The sequence below is a fragment of the Dreissena polymorpha genome, chromosome 2 (assembly GCF_020536995.1).
Source record: "Dreissena polymorpha isolate Duluth1 chromosome 2, UMN_Dpol_1.0, whole genome shotgun sequence".
Lineage (NCBI taxonomy): Eukaryota > Metazoa > Mollusca > Bivalvia > Myida > Dreissenidae > Dreissena > Dreissena polymorpha.
The window spans coordinates 119,374,782-119,398,977 of record NC_068356.1 but is presented as its reverse complement, the minus strand read 5'-3'; the positions used below and the strand labels follow the sequence as shown (position 1 = coordinate 119,398,977).

At 34.6% G+C, this 24,196-nt stretch overlaps 1 protein-coding gene across 7 annotated transcripts in view; it reads left to right on the top strand.

Moving 5' to 3' along the window:
• LOC127868725 (ankyrin repeat and fibronectin type-III domain-containing protein 1-like) overlaps positions 1–24,196 on the top strand; it is a 198,806-nt gene that overhangs the window by 127,860 nt on the left and 46,750 nt on the right. For 5 of the 7 annotated variants that reach the window (XM_052410729.1, XM_052410731.1, XM_052410730.1 and 2 more), the window contains 2 exons: positions 1,182–1,342; positions 4,350–4,457. In XM_052410729.1, the coding sequence (XP_052266689.1) occupies positions 1,182–1,342; positions 4,350–4,457 (269 nt within the window). Of the gene's footprint in view, positions 1–1,181; positions 1,343–4,349; positions 4,458–18,282; positions 19,459–24,196 lie in introns of those variants that run through there. The other 2 variants (XM_052410733.1, XM_052410736.1) reach the window with 2 other exon arrangements.

Here is a 24,196-nt window from a genome sequence, read left to right as displayed (position 1 = left end):
ATAAATAATGGAACAAGGGTTCAATCTTAGTTTGGTTATAGAGCTAATAGTTATTTGTATGACACAAAATCTTAAATTGTTTAAAGATTGAGAAAATATTACAGTTCTTTTCGTGATGGAAACAATACAATCTCTGAAATTGTATTGACTTTTTTTTTTTAAAGTTGTCATTTTTCCAATAGTACAGCATGTTTCCTTGTAAACACATGGAAATAATGAATAATTTAAGACAAATTGCTATTAAAAGAGAAGATATACTCATTTATAACTTTATAAGTGTTTGGAAATAAAACTATGAAGTGTCACACATACTTGAGACTGGTGATAAATGAGGAAAAGTAAACACAGTTTCTGATATGGCTGGTCTGTATAGCTGTTTAGGTGGTGATAAAATGGATTCCAACAGTGTCTAGCACATGCATGGCCAAGGGTTTCTAAGTAAATGTCACTATAATGTTACTCTGATAGAAAGCTGAGTGGTTCTCAACCTACCCCCTGAAAGGTTTTATTGCACAATGCATCTGTACATTTGTACAAATGTATTTATCTTATGCTTGTAATAAACTGATATTTTGTCATCTCAGCGAATTTGGGTTCAGCAATTACTCAAACGATGCTTCAAAGATGCTTCAGCTGGCTTGATGATACTTGCTATAGAGATAGAAGGCCATTTGATGAATATTAACATTATTTTATTTTTGTCAGACCAAAATTGTGGTTTGCACTGGTTCAGTAATAATAGAAAACTAAAGTCTCTGTCCTGATAGGGGGTTCACTTATTTGTTTGTGTCAAAGCTCTTTATAAACAAATGAGATTTGTGTGTGATTTTGTTGCTGGAAAGTTTGATTTGGTTATAATCTTATGCTAAAAACCAGGCATCCCCGCCGCATAAGCTCAGTAAGTGGAGCGCTGGACAACAAATCTGATGATAACAAGTTTGATTCCTTGACTGGCAACATAATTTGTGAAAGAATAAGTCATGAAAATATCTCAATGGCCATTCTCCACAAATTCTGATTAACTAAGGCTGCTGTCAGCTTCTGAGATAAAATTATGTGGACCCCAAGGCAGGTTAAATGGCTGCCATGATATAATTTAAATAGTCTTGAAAATGGTAAAAAGTTCCAAATTATCAAACAGACAAAAATGGCTTAGACATAATTTTTAAATCTAATTCCAGTGGCAAGAAAGAGTTGCACCGTTCAAAGACGTTGCCGATCATCCGGACCCCAAAAGTGTCAAGCGCAGAGGCCATTTCCCCGCCAGGGACACAGAAACAGATGACACGCAAACAGTCAGTTCCCATCCACAACATCTTGAAGCGGGGCAAACAACTGCAAGGTGAGGGGGGCTAGCTGTTGTAGATATGATGCACATAGATATATATGAGCTACGACATGCAATAATGGTCCTGGCAAGCCTGCACATTTGCGCAGTCTTATATCTGGAGCTACTCTGTAAAGCAAGGCTTCTTTTTCAATTAATCGGACAGGGTCTGCTTCATGCAAAAATGGTCCTGGCCAACCTGCGCATTTGGGCAGTCTGATATATGGCGCTACTATGTCAAGCAAGGCTCCATTTTCAATTAAGCGGACAGGGTTGCTCTTGAATGTGAAGGCTGGTAGGGAGCATTGCTGGCTGCAAATGGTCTAAGACCCATTTTCGCATATGTGGCTTATATTGTGTCAGGGACTGGATTTTGGTTGTCCAGCAATAGGCAAGCCCAAAGGAATAAGCTAACTTCGCAATATGCTAGATCTCAAAGGGGATGGGGAGGATATATGGATTCAGACCAAGCTGTCAGCCATTGAAATCCTTTCAAAATTACAAACTATCTACTTGAAGGAAGGAATGGTTGAATTTATACAATGGGTCAATGTCCTTTGTACCTACATATTAGATTGGTATGTCAAATGATTTTGAGATCCCGATTACAACTGTTTGACACTGTTTCTGATTGGATAGGTTTGGGAGAGTGATGGTAATCATGAATCCTTGAGCCAAGCATTTGGTCAATATCACATTGGTTGGAGATACTTGCTGTCTTTAATCAGTGGAGAATATTTGGACTTTTTATGCCCACGGATCCAAAGATTGGGGGTATATTGTTTTTGGCCTGTCTGTCTGTCATTCATTGTATGTGTGTGTCCCAAAACTTTAACCAAAACTTTAACCTTCGTTAAACTTTGGTCATAACTTTTTGAATATTGAAGATAGCAACTTGATATTTGGCATGCATGTGTATCTCGTGAAGTTGCTCATTTTGAGTGGTGAAAGGTCAAGGTCAGGGTCACCCTTCAAGGTCAAAAGTAAAAAATACAATCCAAGGGAAGTAATAAGCTTTAAATGGGAGATAATTTGTAAACCTGCCAAATAATATATTGAAATTTTATTTCAAAGCGGTGCAATAGGGGGCATAGTGTTTCTGACAAACACATCTCTTGTTTTAATGTAAGCTGAGCTTGATACTATAAAAAAGAAAAAAACCTGAGCTTGCTTGATTGTCTAATGTTCATCCATTGGAAATCAATCTCAGTCTTATGTCCCATTTATGACCATCTTAAAAACTGTTTGCAATTCATTTGGTCTGAACAAATAATGCACCAATACTAACCTGCAGTGGATTGATGTTTATTGTTGGACAGTATGATACACCTACACACCTATAACATTGCATATTTGTGGTTTGTGGTCATTTTGACAATCAGATGCACAAGGTGCCCACTGGATTTATTCTCTGAAAAGACCAAGTTTATTGCATGTGCATAAAGTATGGCCCCAGATAGGCATATTATGCAGTCTTCACAGGCTTATCTTCTATGAAAATATTTGTTTAAACTAAGTCTCTTCTTAACAAAAATCAAGTCTAGGCAGATGTCATCAGCATGTGTGATACTTAACACATGCATTAAGACTAGTTTTATCAGAGAAGGGTTCAATTGTTTTGATTACCACTTGTTCTATAGACAGTAACTCCTTCACAAATCAATATCTGAAAAACCTTTTTTAATGCACCTCCTATTCACCTCCTATTCATTATTCCAAGATTTGTCTTTACAAAATAATAATGAGGAATGACTCTGGAAGTGGAAGTGTTTTCTTTAGCAAGTGATATGACTCTGAGGTTGAAACAAAATTTTCTAGAAATTTGTTAGTCCATAAATATTTTAAAAGAAAACTTTACATCCAAAGGAATGCTAAGAATGAACATGAATGTGTCTTTCTTTCAGTATGCTTTAGTTTATACTTTTGATTGCTATTAGATCTTTTAAAGATAAAAAATGCCTGGTGTCTTTTGGCTCTCATATGTCTCGCTTATATGAGTTATATAAGTTGCTTTTAAGCTATATTTAATTATTATAAAGTGGATAATTCTTTTATTTTAAAAGTGGTTTTTATTAGAGAAGTGTTTGGAATTTAATATATATATAAAACTATTAATGGGGATTATGTGTATATTTTAATCTCAAGCACTCATTTTCTCATACTCAAACAATACATGCCATTTCATGTACCAGAATTCACAGATAGTCTGGCATAGATTTTTTGGTAATGTTGCATTGAATGTGACAGTGTTTTTTTTTGCCTGTAGGTTTTGGTCAAAAGCTGACATTGATGGCTGTAAAGTATGGCAAACTGATTTATGATATTGGTTGACCATATTGCATTCCTCATTGCAGTCGTAAAACAAGACTTTTGTTACCATCATAGTTATACAACAACGCAAAGTCCAGTATTTGTTCATATCCTCTTAAAACTGATATCTTTGTAATTTCTTATACCAAAGTGATTTTGTTGGGTAAAAATGAAATAGTTTTTGTGAACTGCTTATGAAAGGAAAATATATTTATATTTGTCTTTGGAAAAAGACCTTAATAAATGTAAAAAATCAACCTGCAATTATTGTTATCACTGTATTCTGTAATGTAAGAAACATGGAGTAATGAATCAGTTTTAATTCTGGAGCTACCATTATAAATTATAAAATTTAGCTGGAATAAATTGTTTTCCCTATTCTAGCTTTACACTTTAGGAAAGCAGAGTTTGTTTACCTTGAAAAAAAGGAAATATTTCACTATAGAGGCTTTAAATGCTTATCTGTCACCATGACATATTATGAAAATTCTATGATAAGCAACAGGAAGGGGAGATTAGCCTAGTGTTTTAATAAATTGGTAGGTTACTAATTAGCCAGTTGGAGTTGCAAATAGATGGACAGTTGTACATGGTTTGGTAGGACATGCAGCTAAAAAAGGACGCAAAACAGGAAAAATGAGCGCAAAACAGGAAAAGATGAGCGGTGTTAAAGAGTTCCCACAGTTGTTAGGGTTCAAGTTGTATGCTTCAGATGGGTACGAGGGTGCAGGGCGATTGGAACCGTTTCAGCCAATCAAGAGTTGCATACGTAGACGGAGCACAGGCTTTATAAACAAACTGGCCCTGCCTTCAAACAGAGGTGGGTGTGGTACTTGTACTAATGTAGTATTTGGTTGGTGGGTGTTGTCAATGGTGAGCAATCTTTTGTGAGTTCAGTTCCAATCTATTGGTGGAAATTTGAGTCACTTTTTTGTTGTATTGTCTTTGAGTATATTTAAGTATTACATGTGCCTCTACAAATGTGAATTTTACTTAATTTTGAATATAAACTGTGTAGTAATCAATGTTCATCTGCGAAAAGATAAAAACACTATATTTTTTTTAAGTAAATGTTTTAAAGAAAAGGAAGAGTTGAATCATGCATCAGAATGTCTTTGTGTTTCTGTTTCCTGTTAGACAAAATTACTGTCCACATTTAAGCTATAAGCTTTGCTCAGGAGGCAATGTAGGTTAGTTTTCATCAATGGCATAGACATTGGTTACTTTTTGCGATAAAATATTGGTGTCAACGTCCTTCTTAATAATTAGAGAGATATGGGTCTGCTTGATATGGCCTGGGCTTGCAGAGGGAGTGGCTGAGGTCAGGGTGAAGGTCACCATTATTTAATACTAAAATAGTTTCTTCTGCTGAATGTGGTCAAGAATGAATTGATCTATTAATTAATGGAACTTAAAACAACAGACAAATATATAATTAGGCATAGTTTCTGCTTTAATAAGTGAACAATAAATTAACCATTAATTTTTTGTCCCCTACCGGCGAAACCGGAGGGGACTTATAGTTTGCACTCCCTCTGTCTGTCAGTCTGTGTGTCAGTCAGTCCGTCACACTTTTCTGGATCCTGCGATAACTTTAAAAGTTCTTCATATTTTTTCATGAAACTTGAAACATGGATAGATGGCAATATGGAGATTATGCATGTCATTTTATTTTGTTCCTAGGTCAAAAATTCTGGTTGCTATGGCAACAACACACACACAAAAATACTGACAATTGTGGAGTTTCACCGGTAGGGGACCATATTGCTTGGCAATCTCTTGTTGGTTATTCCTATTGTATATTTTTATTGTGCCAGTTTTATTAAGAGAATATTTCAAAATTGAAAATAAATGAATGTGCTAAAGCTTATAATCTGCCAGTAATTTGTGAATTTCTACTTTTATCAGTGATTTTGACACAAGTAGAATATAACAATTAAAGTTCAAAAGTGCAGGTACCATAATTTCAAACAACATTAAAACCAGGCAGGTTACCCTATATTTTTATTTTATTATACACATAGCATTCGTATTTGCAGACCAATTTTCATAAATCTAATTGTTGTGACACGCATTAAATGTTGTCATTTCATCCATGTGTTGTTATGTCCGTTAATTTTTACCTCGGCTGTTTTCAGAGAAAACCCGAGGTATTGTCATAGCCAGCTCATCTTCCGCCATCTGCGTCGTGTTAAAACCTTAACATAGGCTCTAAAATCAAAGTGCTTCCACATACAACTTTGAAACTTCATATGTAGATGCACCTTGATGAGTTCTACATGACACACCCATTTTTAGGTCACTAGGTCAAAGGTCAAGGTCACTTCTGACAACCTTTCATTTATTCAAAACTGCACCCACAGCCGAGAGTTGGCACCCGCTATGCGGTGCTCTTCTTGTACCATTCTATTGCTTTGACAGTTTTATTTTCTATTTCAAATAGACAATAACATGTTTGTAGTATGTTACTGTAATTTTTCAAATGCATACAACTTAATTAGATTTGTATGGCTCAATTAAGAGGAATTGTTTCTTCCTATTGGTTCATATTCCAAGATATTATACACTTTTTAAACTAGGAACAAAGTTATAATATAACAAGGATGGTGTGTGACATTTCAATCATAGTCTAAATTAAAAATTGCCCATAAAATATCAATGTCTCTGAAATAAACCACGTAGGAAAGAATCATTGTTTTTCCCTTTACAATGAAAAACAGGGTAAAATATGTTTTCTTCCTGATGTCCCAATTGGATTATAAATATCTCATCCTGCAGAGTACAAATTTTACAAAGAAAGATTTATTAGATGCAGAAGATAAAAACTTGCTGTCAGTTTTTGATTTTTATAAGGATATATACTTTATCTTTGGGGAAAGAGCAGTGACATCTTTAGAACAAACTGAGCATCTTTGATACAATTATTATGCATTTACAGTTGAATATCTGATAATAAAATTATATTTGTGAAATAAAAAGGAGAAATGCATCATTCTTGTTTTTCAGCAAAATTTGAATTTCTTAGCAATAGAAATGTGTAATGAATGACAACCGGAAAGGATTTTCTTGGCTAGTAAATCCCTCACAAACTACTTCTCATCTTAATATAATCTCATCATATTATATAAACAATATGAGTTCTTTCTTAACCTGGTGGTCACCAATGCATTTAAGTGATTATGTTCATAAACTTATTTTATAAATTCACCATTTTTATTGGGACTATCATTTCAAAGCAATTTTTTTATCCCTATTTCACCCTGACTTCTGTACCAAGTACTGCAGTCACTGTCTGTATTTTCAGTGCTTGCAGTATTTGTCTTATTCAAGGGAAAAAACTCTATCATCTTATTTGTTGTACTTAATCCTATTGCCTCCCTTTGAACAATATTGGTAGCAGTAAAAATCAAACTGTTAAAATATACTATTGGAAAGTATATTGAACTTCTACCAAATCAATTCTTTTAGTTTTGTTTTATTTATTAAAAATCAACAACAGACAACCAAAAAAGAAAGAATGAAGGCATTAAAGGAATAAAAATCGAACAATAACAACGAGTCGGTCTAAGATTATGATTGAAGTTTGTCATATTAGCATTTATTTTTATACCCCAGCATATGAATTTTGAGGGGTACAAGCTGAACTCACCCTGTTGGTCAGTGGGTTGTTCTCACTGCACATTTGTATTTTGTGTTGCGACCTCATCTCTCAGTCTGTGCCCCACAACATGAATCTTTATAGATGTTTTTTATACTATCATACATGCCATACGTCCCGATCTCGGCGGGACAGTCCCGCTTTTGGACCCTTTGTCCCGCCGTCCCGCCGTGAGACGATTTGTCCCGACATTCGTAAAACACGATGTAAGGTCTATAGGTTCCCAATAAAATTCGCTATTCAAGCTCTGTTTCGCTAACACTTACCACCGCTAATCCCTTTATTGCCCCCAATTAACAATCCGATTCTACTTATCGTGTGTACCAGTGTTGTTTATGACACCTTATCAGCGATTTATCGGCTAATTATTGATTTCATCAGGCATTCACACCATGGTGGTCTTTAAAATAGTGGTCGCTTATTGCTATCGATTATAATGAAATAAATGTTGAAAATGTGTTTATTTTTGTATTTGTTTGAAACGGTTTACAAAACAATTGTTTCGTAAAATTAACTCTACGTCATTAATGAGTCTTTTACATTCAATGTTTAGTTCCAATATAGCAGGATAATCCGAATGTGCAATATACCAAAATCGCAACAAACAGTCCAATAAGTGATACCCATCCTGTCTAGTGTAATTGGGTGTAATTGTAATAAAAACAACGAGGTGCTATGCATGACAGTTTGACCCTACTTCAATTAAGCTAAAATCAACGAGGTGCTATGCATGACAGTTTGACCCTACTCCAATTAAGCCGCGACAATTGACAAGTAACAAACTGCGCATGGATACATGCTTAAAAAAACATCGCAACAAACAGTAAAAGTGGTTCGGTAGATAGTGTACTGTAACCCGTACTTTCAGTCAACTGGATAACCTCCCCTGCGTTAATGTTTGCCATTGAACTTAATATAATGAGTATTGTTGTCGTAATGTTCTAGATTTTATACTCTTAAAAAGATGAATATTATTTCGTTGTTTGCTATTGTCTTATTTAATAAAACTGTTATTGTTATGTTTTAGATTTCATGCTTCATATCAGATGTTTTATGTCTTGAATAAAAGTATCAAGAGTTTTTGTTAGTACTATTTACTGACAATAGTAAAGGTGGAATGATAGATCGTTTTAGGTGTCCTGCTTTTTGGTCAAATGTCCCGACAATTTTTTATGGAATGTCCCGCTTTGGACCTCAAAAATTATGGCATGTATGATACTATGGAGAAGTGCAAGACATAATTATTATGTACATTGTGTATTTTGCAATATTCTTGACAGAGTTATGTCCCTCTGAACTTCAGAAAGTTTTGAATACTGAACATCATTGTACTTTTGTACTTAGTGTTGCTAAATAGTCTTTATGTTTTCTTTATATCAAGATCTAAATGTGAAGAAGAGAACAACACAATTTTGATATTAATTTTACTAATATTCAACTTTTGCACCTGCTCTGCATGAAAAATTGTTGGGATAAGTTCCATCTTCAATGATTGTTATAGTTTCCATTGTAATTTTAATAATAATTTTTAATAAATAAAACGCAAAAGACAATATCTAACCTTAAATAACAGTACATTACAATAAGTTGATGTATTCTCAGAAACTGCGGAAGGTTTTTTCTGTTGGTTCATTTTCAAACACCTTAGTTTGCACTTTTGAGTTTTGACATGATAGGAAACAAATAAATATATGTTCTTGATGTGAAATAACCCTGACATTTCTGTTAAACATGCCACATGCTCAGACTAATGGAATTAAGGCAGTTTACTTGATTTCATTTTTGTTTGCACACTTGTTTTAGCCTCATATTTAAGGTCTTGTTTTAGGTCTCCAAATTATAAGCACAGCATGAGCATATACTAAAATGTGGGTCTACAGCACATAAATCTTATGGATTTCCTGTTTAATGTAGGTCTGTAGTTCATTACTGACAAACACTATTTAGCATCAAAAAGTCATAAAATACTATTTTTTGGCTCCACCTGCTGACAGTGTAATCTTGAGTTCTTTATGGCAATTATCTCCCAGTTAGCCCTAATTATTAAGACATTGAACAAATAATTTACAGTTCTGTGGATGATAAATGCAGCTGCACCTTGCAAGGCCAGTTTTTGCAGTGTTCTGCACAATGTGTGCATGTTCTGGTCTTCTTTATGAAATAATTGCATTTAATACCATTTAATGCCATCACTTCTTCAGATGAAATGCCAAATTGCTCTTATTTCTTTATATTTTTTAACAGCAATTTTCACACTTCCTTTTCACCATTTGAAAATTATGGTTTAAAGGCTCCTTAAATATTTTGGTATTAAAGATTCTTTACTTAAACTTTTTCTTGAAATAACAATCAAAGTTAAAAACTTATAATGCAGTTGGAAGGAACTTACCTAATTGACGATTGCATTTTTCGTAATCTTTATGGTAGCCACCAAGAGCGTATAAGTGAATATGTGTCAATATGTGGCAATAAAAGGCCGCACAATACAAATATATATATATATGGGCAATAAATCATTTGGCTGTCACATGAAGGACAAGTAAATCGGACTAATAACCTTGCAAATGTGTACTATTTCACTGTCTTGAAATCCCTAAATACAATTTACATAAGGAAGGCATCAAGCTGTAAAGTTATCTTTCTTAAACTATTGTAACTTAATGGCTGCTATATATGGCTTACTTTCTGATCGGACCTGTCATTCTTCTATTTCTCTGTTCCAGCTTTATGGCATGGGTGGCCCTAAATCACTTACATCATTGATGAGAATATTTCCCATAAGAAACATTAGGAAAGCAGTTAACGGTTACCAAACAAATGTTAGAATGTAAATTGTCAATCAATAAAAGGAAATTCAGGCAATTTATTAATAGGTCACATACTTTGTAGCGTGCACGGAAATTAAGTTCTATTGATTGACCTATATCTACAAATTTTGTAATACAGCCAAACCTTTTAATTTTGAGTTACCAGGAGTGAGATAAATACTTTAAAATCACAATTTGTTTGTCTAGGCCATTTTTTGTTGTCTTAATGAAACTTAAATTATAAAGATAATAATCACATGTATATAAATATGTAAGAACCTCACTATGTCGTGTGATTTCATCTTTGGTGTTTTGATGTCCACTCACAAAAAGTGTTTAATTTAGCATTATTATTAAATAAAAAAATATTATATAAATATGCAAGTTTAACTTTTCACATAAATCTAAAAAAAAATTGTCAACAATTTTTACTGTTCAATTTCTTGGCATGCTTATATGAATGAACAAAGTGGTGAGAACAAAAAGGCAAGAACATGTAATTGTACATAACATGTAACCCCAGTTTTCAAGAAAGGGGCCAGAAGCAACTTGGCTAACTATCGCCCAATCTCTCTGATATGACTCCTCATGAAACTGAGTCATGATGGAATCAGAGGCTCAGTCCTAACCTGGATAGAAAGTTTTCTATCTGGTCGAAGCCATCGGGTACTAGTTTAAGGACAGTTCTCCAACACAGACAATGTCACATCAGGCGTCCCCCAGGGCTCTGTCCTTGGACCTCTGCTTTTTCTGGTCTACATCAATGACCTCCCAGGCACTGTAACCTCAAAAACAAGGCTCTTTGCTGATGACACTCTCCTATACAGAAGGATCAAGACAGCACAAGACGCAGTAACACTCCAGTCTGATCTGGATTCCTTACAGAGATGGGAAAAAGACTGGCAGATGTCCTTCAACCCTTCAAAGTGTGAAGTCATGCACATCTCCAAAAAGCGGCACCCCATAAAGTCAGAGTACCTTTCATGGTCAGAAGCTCGCACCTGTAAAGGAAGGCAAATACCTTGGTGTGACTATCTCAGAGAACTTGTCCTGGAAACCACATGTAGCTGCAGTCACCCGGAAGGCAAACAACAGTCTAGACTTCCTGAGGCGCAACCTGTCCAGCTGCCCACCCACTGTCAAAGAACGTACATACTCCACCTTAGTGCGTCCAATACTGGAGTTCGCTGCTACTGCATGGGATGCTCACACCCAAACATGTATTGACCAACTTGAAGCAGTCCAGAGACGCGCTGCTCAATTTGTGAAAGGGGATTACCGAACCACAAGCAGTAGTTCACAGATGATAGCAGACATTGGATGGCAGCCCCTTCAAGCGAGACGCCAATCATCTAAGGTTACCATGATGTACCGCATAATCAATAACCTTATTGATATTCCATCAGACCCCCACCTTCGCCCTGCTATATCATCCACAAGAGGCAGCAGTATTAGATACATCATACCATACTGCATAACTGACTACCTCCGTCACTCCTTCTTTCCGTCAGCAACAAGACTGTGGAACCAACTGCCTAACCACCTCATGACGGCCCCCAGTCTTGAAGCGTTCAAGGAAGGGATGGCACCGAAATAAGCCACAATGAATCTGTAAATAGTTTTACAAATTATTTTAACTGTGCCACACCGCGATCTTTTAAACCATTATTTTTGTACGACAATGCCCCAGAGAGGGATATTGTACAATATACGAAGAAGAAGAAGAAGAACAATAGGTGTAAAAATATACTTTAAACTGGAAGATCTTGCTCTTTTAATCTTCAATTGATAAATATGCATTAAAACAAAGAACTGAATGAATTGGTTCTTAATTTCAATTATTTAAAATGGAGGAATTAGAATTAAACATCAAATTTCTAATAAAATTTAGACTAAAAAAAGTGGGACACAAAATACTATGAAATAAACTAAGAATATGCATTAATGTTGTTTGAAGTAACAGTGATTTTCTATCATTAGACTAAAGACATAATTATTTCTCACTAATGATCTAGAATCGAATAACCGGATATCATTGTGAAAGGAAATAGTATGCAATTGTGTAGTAACATCAATTTGTTGAAATTATTATTATGAATTATTATTTGGCATTGAAATTTCTACCAAATATCAAACCACAAATTACTTGTTTGCTAACAAGGACATAACCCATAGAATATGCTATTTTAAAGAATTTGTTTGTATTCATTCCTGTTATATGTTATCTTTTTTTGTAAAATATCCAATATTTACTTAATGTGTTGTACATAATGGCAAAAATTTATTTAGTTCACCTGAAAAAATACTCTTCCCTCTTCAAAGCTTACCTAGATGACAGTTTATTCAAGAGCAATTTATACAGAAGTTTGCACAGATCCTGGGGTCTAGACTATGTCAGAAGCCCTTTAATTGATTGCTTGTCTTGTTTTAATATCTCTGATTTAAACTTGAGCTATTAACCATATTTGTGCTTCAGACATAGGTATGTTGTCATAGATCTAATGATTTTATTATGTTTGCTTAATGATGCCCCGCCAAGCTTCGTTATCAAATGGTTTGCATTCTCAACTTTTTTAAGGCCACCACTAGGGTGATAAATTTCACCATTTGTATTTAACAAATAGGTTATCAATTACCTGTGTGTGTGTGTGTGTGTGTGTGTGCTTAGAAGTTTTTGAGGTCCTTTCCAAGCCAGAGGCTACATTATGTGCATACCCGGATGGTGCCCCAGCACTCCAACTTAATAAACTTATTATACTCACAAAATGTAGGCTCAATTATAACTGCAATATCCAGCTATTTTGTTGTTACTAAAAGATTTTCAATGTTGGCGTGGTCTTGTGTTTTGAGTCGAAACTGGTTTCCCGAAGGAAACCCGACCTGTCCAGTATGGTGACCAGCAACCAAACTCATATGCTGCCGGAAAGGGGAATTGAACCCGGGTCGCCTGGGTGAGAAGCAAGTGTACCAACCAGTGCGCTACTGGACAGTCAGTTATCTATTATTATCAAATTGGATGGTGACTCTTCAGTTTCAAATATAAACTGATATTGATGAATTGGCGAATACACCAAAAATACCTTGATTTTATTTTCCATATGGAACAAAAATTCAGGCGAAATGGAGGTTTAAGATCCATAGATTTCAACATTGAAAGCAGGTTTTGAAGACATCATTTTCATCAGACAAAAGAAAGTGGTGTACATGTGCTACAGTATTACTTGTTTATGAAATTGAATGAAACATTGTGAGCATCAGTTGAATTGAATGTTTAAAGCATAAATGTACCAAACCAAAACTAAAGTTTAAGATAATGTTTACCTAAAAGTAATTTAAGTTATTAAATAAACCTATAGAAAGTTAATGGCTTACCTAAATAAAGTGTGCAGCTTCGATTAACATAACCGGATTAGCATAATTGAATTATTTAAACAGCAGATTTGCTAATGGTGCTTAAATTTAATTACAATTCTTCTGTGCTGAATGATTGATCCATCCATTTGCTAGACACAGTTAAATGTAACAATAGCTCATGCAAATAACATGATTAAAATTATTGCAGCTTATAAAAGCTTTTACAGCCAGTGATCTTTGTTACTTCTCACAGTCCCAACATGCTCCTGTTGTCCATCTGTTATGTAGTGTTTGAGGGGGGGGGGGGGGTTGAATTGTCTACCCCTGCGAAATGTTGTTCTGCAGTTCACGAATAATTCGTGAACAGTTCATGAACTGTTCGTGAACTGAGTTCATGAACTGTTCACGAATAGTTTGTGAACAGAAAATGAGCCATGTCTGTGAAAAGTTCTTGAAATTTTAGTTCATGAACTGTTCATGAACACTAATGGCATGAAGTGTTCATGAAATATTCTTGAAACCTAATAGCATGAAGTGTTCATGAACTATTCTTGAACCCTTATGGCATGAAGTGTTCATGAACTATTCTTGAACCCATGTGGCATGAAGTGTTCATGAACTATTCTTGAACCATTATGGCATGAAATGTTCATGAACTATTCATGAACATCAATGGCATGAAGTGTTCTTGAACAGTTCATGAACAACACAATTCTTGAAAAATTCTTCAGGGTTTTGCTGTTCACGAACAGTTCATGAACATTTTCCTTCTATTTTTCAATGGCTCATTTTCTGTTCACGAACTGTAAGTGAATAGTTCATGAACCATAGTTCTTCAAGAGTTCATGAACTGAGGTGGCATGAAGTGTTCATGAACTATTCATGAACAAGAATTTGTCAATTTATGCAAAGGTTATCATAAGTTACATTGTTACTAAAGCTCAACAAACAGGTCAGGGTAAGAAGAAACAAGTCTTGTATTAGCACTTAACATATTGATAGCAACATATAACAATAATTTAAATATAACACTAATAACTGAGATACAAGTGGTTTGATTATACTCTTTAAATTTCATAATACAACTTTGCACTATATGTTCATGAATAATTCATGTATTGAAAAGATTATGAATAGTCTCATTTTCAGTTCAAGAATCATTTACTAATCAATGGTTTCCCTGAAATGGTTACACTTACAGTGCCAAAGAACTTGAAATGGAACCAATGGCTGATCAGTTCAGCCGGTAATTTATTAAAGACTTACATTTTCAAATATAACATAAACCATGTGCCTTCCGTTTCAACTTCCTGTGCACACAATTTTCTTTCTTTGTAAAAACAGCAATGCAATGTACATTGAGTTCTTGATATCATCTTAAACTGTTCTTGAAATAAGTTGTCCTTAAAACGTTCTTAAACTTGTCTTTTAAGTCTTCCAAGAACAATGACAGATCCTTTTAAGAACATATTGGATTCTTAAAAGTCCATCATACCTTCAAAAACATTGTGTAGACCTGTTTAAGAACATCAGAAGGAAACATGTTGTTCAAAAAAGTTCTTAAAGTGTTCAAGAATAGTTTAAGAATAATTCAAGAACAGGAAAGGTCCTTAAAAAGTAATTGAAGTGTTCCTGAAGGCAGTTCTTGAACAGTTCTTGTCCAAATGTTCTTAAAATTCTCTAGAACAGGTCAAGAACTCTAACTTACAGTGGTGAAAGTACTATGCATATTCATACTAACTTCACAGGTTTCACAAATCTACAAGATTTGTATGCTAGACATTTCAATATTACTTTCAAAAATATGTATGAAACATCTAGCACAAAGGAATTCATGAATTATTCATGATGGATCCTTAAAGTCTGTCTCAGAAAAGTCATTAGAAATACTTGTGCATGAAATGTTCATCACTAAGTATTTATGGTTAGATGAAGAACTGTTCATGAACTTTAAAATGTTCAACAATAATTCATAAACAGTTCATGAACATGTCTTAAGAACAGTTCATGTCCAAAAGTTCATGAACCAAGCTCAGGAACTTTTTCAGAACCGTTCATGAACAGTTCTTGATTGGCTTGAAGTGTTCATGAAATCATGAACAACATTTCGCCAGGGTATCTTAATCAATATTTAATATAAAATTAGTATATGATTATACGATTTCCTCACATTTAGTTAAATATTTAAAAAAAAATATATATATATACATTGTTACCAGTGAATCTGGTTATATTATTCAATTTGTGTGGTGAATTATTTAAAAATTATTTTTAAAACTTAAATATCTTTTTTCGGTTCTGCAAACTCCCATGTTATCCAGTGGAGATATATTCATTTTCTATTTGTTATTTAATTCTTACTGCTCAGAAATCACCTTGGACGACCAACCGACCGTCCAACTGTCAGTCTTTTGACAAAAACTGTCTGCAGACTGCTTCACTTCTCAACGTAGAACAATCATTTTCTTGTTGCATATAATGTGAAGCAGATGCACAATTGTGTTATGCCATGTTAAAAATGGCTGTTACATTGATATTGTTACCATAGACTTTACCAAAAAAATGCCTCTGAAATTACATAATGCAGATGTGCAATAATTATTATGTTAAACGCAGGCAAAATGATTACAAATTGTATTCCGAAGGGGGGGGGGCTATTATTCTTTAATTGGATGGAACTGAATTCATACTTCCCTTTTTCCCATGAAAAGATATCTGTCAAGATATAATGATATCATATAAATATGTTTAATGCTTTGTAGTTTCACTTCAATTGATAAAATATGGCATTCATAAGTAACATAATTTAGTGATAGTTGTAATATTCCTTGCTAATATCAAACCAATTTTCTGTAATGGTCCATAAGATATGAATTACTGCATGGCACAGCATTCATTACTGTTATGAACATGCTTGTGTATTTCATCAAACTTACCCAATCTTTATTATTTTGTTCCGTTATAATCTTCTTACAACAAGTGGGTCATGAGGGATGCCACCACTGACATGGAAGACATTTACAAATAAGCAGGTAATAAGGATGATGAATAAATATTAGAAATAACTACTTGATTTTGATAGAGAGCTTATGTAGATTTAAAAAAAAGTGATTGGATGATTTGAATGAGAACGCCATTCTGTTTATGACACGCAATGAGTAATGGTGTTCTATAATATTTTTATTTCAAGTGTTTTTGTCAAAAATGTAATAATTGTTTTAGCAAGATATAATTTATGACGAAAAGATTAATGTTTTCTAGGTGATATTCGGTGTGTAACAAGCTTAGTTTTCCTCTTCTGAATTTGTTCAAATTATTCTTCTGGAATAAATATTACCCACACCCAGGGGCCACATGATTAATATAGATTTCAAAAGTAATAATGTTAAAAATCTTGCACTCTGAAACCCCAAGGTTTATGGGTTTGTAACTTTTGATTTGTGACATTGTATGGTGGTAATTCAATAAGCTTTTAAAAAATTCCCCTGAGTCGGCATTGACACCATCCTAGGGTTACTTGTTTTTTGTTATGTATTTAATACAAACTTTAATATGTCTTAATACTGCCTAAGGCCTAATAAAGTCTGTGTCATACAAAGGAAAACAACAAAATAAAAACTACAGTTGTTACACAAACATCACAAAAATGCAAATAACGGGTTGGCTTGTACATATCTCAGGGGAGCGATATAGGGCCTTTTGGCCCTCTTGTTTGCTTTATTATGCTAACCCACCTATTGGTCTCCACAGGATACAACTTGACTATAAAATCGTGGCCAGGTACTTAATAGCAATCAAATCTAATCCTCAGGAAAGGCATGAATTTGCTGCACAATGGTTAAATTGACGTTTGTGACGTCACAATTAGTTTATTTTTTAAGTGCAAAGTATTGCATGCCCTATCTGTGACGAGATATTACCGCCTACCTGTAATTTGAGAGCAGTTGTTATAAAATGTTTTGATTAATCTTGTGATATTTTGTTGTTATTGATGTGTTTTTTTAAACGAAATTCAAAATAAAATAAAATTGTATAACAATAAAAACAAACACATTTCAAATGAATGACATGAAAAGCGTGAAAAACAAAGCACGATGACTATGTGCAAAGATCCTCAAGTGTTCTGGTCTGCTTGTACCAGTTAAAGTACACAGATAATGGGGACTTTTTTAAGGCAACTGTATGCTGAAGAGTTGGCAGAACTGTTAAAGCAAAAGTTATATTACAGAACGGTCAGTTTGCTGTGAATGTTTGCCATTGATAGTGTTTGTTGTTGCAAAATGAAATTTCAGTAATGTATGTACCTTAAAACTGCAATAACATGGTTCAAAATTGTTTTCATCTATAGCCATTCTAATATTTGCTTTAAATTCCAAAATTATTTGTTTTATTCACAATCATAATCGATTTTTATTGCAATGTGGCGTTTGGGGGAAACTTATCGTTAAATAGTGCTAAATACAAAATGAAAGTTTATTTGCAAACGTTGCTTTAACTGAAGGCACTACTGCATGATGGACTTGGCAACCTTGATTGATCCCCTGATACCACAGCGCCACCCTTGATTGATCCCCTGATACCACAGCGCCACCCTATGATGCTATGACATGATACTACTGTGATACTGGGCTGGGGGTCATATCTCCTGTCAGCAACACAAACCAGGCACATGTCCATACCCTGGGCTAGAGCTGTCAAGCTCTGTCAGGCTCACTTGCAGATGACTGCAATCTGATTGGATTAAATTCCTGCTATACAAAACCTGTGTTATACTGGCTTGTGGTTAAAAAATAACTCCTCTTTGAAGAAGGATTAATGGATATAATTAAATGTGAGAATGTAGAGCACATACTTGCATTGATCTGTTCTCAACTGGTATGTGGGGATTAATACAGATGAATACAGTAGCCTCTATTTCATAATACAGTTGGAATAAAATGTTTACTTTTCATCTCGGGCTGATTTTCCTGAGGATAGAATAGAGCTGTTTGTTTGTATTGGAATAGAAAACAGCCTAGTACACTTTTTTTTGAAAATTTCAAAAGGATTAGATATCGGCTAATTGAAAATGGTGAAAAGGGCAATAAATGACAACATCTGATTTGTGTGGTTGTTTAAGCCATGGAAAAAACATTGATTCACATTTAGTCTGTGTTTCAAGTGGAAGTAATACAGATATTGGATGTCAGAGCTGGATTTTGATCACTGGAAGAGTAGGCAATTTAAAGGTTAAATGTGAGAAAATTTCAGATAATATTTTGACTTGCCTTCGTTTGTACATGGAAGTCCTTAGACAAAACAAGTTGGCATTGATTGGATGTGGTATCAGTAAGAGTCGAAAATGTAAACAGAATGACTTTTCACTAGCATTCAATATTAGATATTAAATGTAGTTTATGGAAGTTATCTATTATGCGATAAATTTCTAAAGAGTAGTTTGAACGATATATCTCCATGAGTTGGTGATCGTAAAATGATATCAAGGAAATAAACAGTAACTTAATACAGTCTGCTGAGAGTGTACTAAACTGGCAGATGTTATTGGGAAGTCATCTGAATCTGGTTAGTGTCCTGGTGTTGTGTGGGAATACTTATACAGAATTGATTCAGGAATATAGATATAATATGAACTTTGTTAATATTTTGATCAGGTGAATATTAAAATACAACAAAGACATGTAAAGATATTACTTGGTAAAATGATAGTTAACATTGTATTTGTTAAAACAGTAAGATGAAAGAAATAAACAATGTGTGGTGAAACAAATAAACAATGTGTGGTGGAAATGAATGGCAATCATTGATTATATAATAATTTGGGTCCATTAATCACGAGATGTTGTCGCGGAAGTCACATACAAAGATGGAAGACCTGCGCCGAGTGTCGTCATGGAAACCAAAGAAGGAGAAGAAGTCAATTCTGGCGCGAAGCAAGAGCGAGGGGATGGGGGACTGCTCCCTTCCGGCGGACCTGAGGACCCCGGGGCCCCCTATGATCCCCAGTAAGTGTGACCGGCTGCAGGATCAGGCCCCAAGATAGGGAATGGGCTAAAGTGTAATTCTAATATAATGCTAAAATAGTACAAGCTGTGAAATTGCTTGTTGTTTTAGTGTTGAAATTAAGTTTGAGATTGACAAATTTTGTAGTTTTGCTACCCAAACCCTTAAGCCTTACCAATTATGTGAGATTTTGTTATCATTTATGCATGTTTTTTTCTTGAGCATAATTATGGGAATTCTTTAACTGATTGTCATTAAGTACACTGTGGACAGTATTCTGTTGGTCTGGACAGTCTTTCTGTTGGACTGGACAGTCTTTCTGTTGGACTGGACAGTCTTCTGTTGGACTGGACAGTCTTCTGTTGGTCTGGACAGTCTTCTGTTGGCCTGGACAGTCTTCTGTTGGCCTGGACAGTTTTCTGTTGGACTGGGCAGTCTTCTGGTGGGCTGGGCAGTCTTCTGTTGGACTGGACAGTCTTTCTGTTGGACTGGGCAGTCTTCTGGAGGGCTTAGCAGTCTTCTGTTGGACTGTACAGTCTTCTGTTGGACTGGACAGTCTTTCTGTTGGACTGGACAGTCTTCTGGTTGGCTGGGCAGTCTTCTGGTGGGCTGGACAGTCTTCTGTTGGACTGGACAGTCTTCTGTTGGGCTGGACAGTCTTCTGGTGGGCTGGATAGTCTTCTGTTAGGCTGGACAGTCTTCTGTTGGGCTGGACAGTCTTCTGTTGGACTGGACAGTCTTTCTGTTGGACTGGACAGTCTTCTGTTGGGCTGGACAGTCTTCTGGTGGGCTGGGCAGTCTTCTGTTGGGCTGGACAGTCTTCTGTTGGACTGGACAGTAATGTTGGGCTGGACAGTCTTCTGGTGGGCTGGACAGTCTTCTGTTTGGCTGGACAGTCTTCTGTTAGGCTGGCTGTTAGTGTTAAGATTGTCAGCCATGCATGCTGGACACCCCAGTTTTACCCCTCCCCCCAAAAAAACAAATAAATGAAGCACACACAGAGCTGCTTGTGTGTCTTCTCATGGCTTGGACCTATGTGAGCTCAAGTTTCAGGAACTTATGTCAGGCTTCTGAAATAATAAAATGATATATATTAAGTAATATTTGTATCCCAACATGGACACCTGGGTTTGATCCCAAGCTTGTGCTGAGCGTGTATTCACGTAAGTCTTACCAAATGCTGTTGTAACGTGACTCACCAGGTACCGCTTGGCAGAATGATCAGTTTTGTTAAAAAGTGTTGAATCAACTTCACTTCATAAAACAAACTTATTAGCTAATACTAGCTTTAATATATCAATGAATGAGTGTTAAGTATTCTTGCAAAACATGTTTTAAATTTAAACACAAGATATTCAATAAGGTTTATTACTGAATTAAATAAAAATTAAACATCCACGTTTCTACCTTCTTTGGTTTGTTTTTTTATGGCAATATTATGTCTAATGAATAGCTTTAATCTAATGACTATCTATTTATTGGAACCAGCATGTCATATTTTACTTTCTTCAGATATCTTATATGCTTCATTAACAATAAACTCAAATTAAATAACAAATTAATCTGCTACTGGCAAACATAGATGGCCTGGTGTAACCAAAATGCGTATAATCTTCTTGTAATGATAGGAACCATTACCTGTTTCACAAAGATGAAAACAAAATAATAATAAACAAATTAAATTCTTTAATGTCATCGATCTATAGGTAAATGATATTCCAAACTGTTTGCATTTTAATGTTTTGGGTTTCGGAATGTTGTTATTATAGCAGATTGACAAATTTCTTTGGCGGGGATTTTGCTATGCAAATATTGAATTAAAGTTTGGTTGTCAAAGTCGGGCCTATATTGATTATGTATACCAATCTGATATATACATACATGAGGATTATAGAACATAAAAAATCATTCTGGGAAAATAAATTGTTTTCTTTTTAGTTGTCATGTTTTTAAATTTTAATGTGCGACTTTGATGATTTATTCTAATTCTAGCTAATTTAGTAATTGTGATAATTTACACAATTATGTGGTAATATAATTTATTTGCAAAATGATTTTTTTTTATTCCGAACTTTTCACAATGATGTTAAGAATTGGAATTTCAATTGTAGCTATTAATGATATGTTTTTTTCTCTGGATATAACTCATAAAGACATGCTATGTTATTATTGCAAACATTAGATCTTTATTTTGGCATTTGTAATTGCCTTCTTCCCTTTTAATTTAAGTGACTGCTATTGAATCAATATCAAATTCCAAAGACATTTGCAAATAATCTGATCAATATGAATACACTAACTTTAATTGATATGGATTATTTTACCATAGTGTGTATAACACTCCATTTTCTGAAATAAAAAAGAATTCCTCTGTTATTTAAGGTGTTACTTATTGAGGATTTAATGTTCGTAATTTCTGTGCTGTTAAAGCTTTAACTAATGTAAAGCTGACAATAATGTATTTTAGAAACTACTTGATTTGATAGCAAAATTAACTGATAAAGTAACCGGCAGTGGATGTATTATTTAAGCAAGCCATTCGTTTTAATACTATGTGTTAATAACGTATGATTAAAGTATTTTGAAAAAAAATAATTGAACAGTTAATGTCTTGAACACAGATGAAACTATTCTCATGTTGTATGAATTTTTTTTTAAGATACAACATTTTCATGCTATAACATGAAAATATTAAATTTTAAATGTAAATTTTAACTCTCAAACCATGCAATTTACTTCTAGTATATCAATATAAAATACAAAGACAAATTTATATCACAGTATCAGTCCTGCTTTTAAAGATAAACACTCCTGGCCTAAAAATGAGTTAAACATTGGTAGGTTACAGGCTTAAAATTAGCTTAAAAATACAATATGTGTTCTCTGAAGATCTTTGTTATCTGTATTTGGTAAAGGAAACCTGTGGTGTAGAAGGTAAAACTATGATTTAGACAAATTTATATCAGAGTATCTTTTTTTATAACATTTTGTGAGTTGCTGTCAATGTGACATCATTTGATACAGAATTAATTATTCCACTATGGCAGTACGCCTACGTTTGAATATACACATAAACAAAACTGACCTATTGGTCAAAGTTACCTACAATAGCTACCTAACTCATTTATGCACAATCTTGTCTACCATGGCTATAAATATATGCCAATTTTCATTGCTTCACCAATCCTCTGGAGACCGGACAATTGCGTCTAAACATGGAATTGATCAGTGTATTGCCCAGTGGAAAGGAGTACATTGGTAGATTATCGTCAGTCTACCACTAATGACATCATTGTCTATAGCGAACAAAATCTCATAACTACATTAAACTCCCACGAGCCTGCCAATTCTCTGGTAATGATGGATCAATCTATAGATATGCACGCAGATAACAAAGTACTCCTGGAAGGTTTCCCTCACCCTTTACAACAGTCAGGTTTCATATTCCTGTCATCCTAAGAGTACTAGAGACCAAGTGCAACTTCCTAGAGACCAACCAACCTTTGTCATTTAGCTCATTTAGAAAACAACAGGAATTCAATTGGTGTATTATCAACTTGATCTTACGCAATTAGTGGTTCCATTGATATTCAATCAATTAAGTAAATGGTTCCAGGCAGTTGAATGATCATTTATACATCCCTTCAGTTTATAAAGAAAATCCAAGTCTTTGTGATTTATTAATGACAATAAATAAGGTTTGTCTTGATAAATAGTAACAAAACATAATGCCTCATCATCTAAATATAAGGTGTTATTTATAAATGAGGCTTGAGATGTTTTGACTGTATAATTTATGTGCCATGTGACAAAAATATGCAAGCACTTATCTTAACCCTTTGCATGCTGGGAAATTTGGCGTCTGCTAAAATGTTGTCTGCTGAATTTCTAAAATTAGCATTTTCTTCGATTATTTTCAAAGAATGCTATCAGAATAGCAAACAGTTTGGATCCTGATGAGACGTCACGTTCTTATCTTAACCCTTTGCATGCTGGAAAATTTGGCGTCTGCTAAAATGTTGTCTGCTGAATTTCTAAAATTAGCATTTTCTTCTATTTTTTTCAAAGAATACTATCAGAATAGCAAACAGTTTGGATCCTGATAAGACGCCACGTTTTGTGGCGTCTCATCAGGATCCAAACTGTTTGCAAAGGCCTTTAAAATTCAGTTCCAGTGCTGAAAGGGTTAAGATGGATGGCATCAAAATATGACAATCTTAGTTGACTATTTCTGTCTGCTGGTGTCTTAAAACAAATGGCAAAAAGATCTTTATGCTAACATTATTAGTCCCTATGGAAGGACTGATGTACCAAAACCAGCGTTTCCAAATTGATGTTGGTACACCAGAACTGCAACACACCGTCTGGAAGCTGTCCAACAGACAACCAAATACAGCGGGGGCGGGTGACACAGAAGTACAAAGCTTACAAAGCTTATTTATATTCCAGGACAATGCTCATAAATAGAACATGTTCCCTTTGAAAATACAATCAACTTAGAATGAGTGTTCTGGCAGCAGCAATTGACAGTAGTTTTTTGCCTATGTTTTTGTCGTTTTGTAACATAAAATTGCAAGGATGAAGGGCAAACCTGTTTGTACTCAGTACACCTTCCCTAGAGTAGCCTTGATATAATGCACCAGTCTCTTTGCTAATATTGGTGGACAGAAATAGCAGAACAGCAGCCAATGGTCTGGTAGATGAAACCATTCGGGAATGTGTGGCAAGTGTGAGACAATT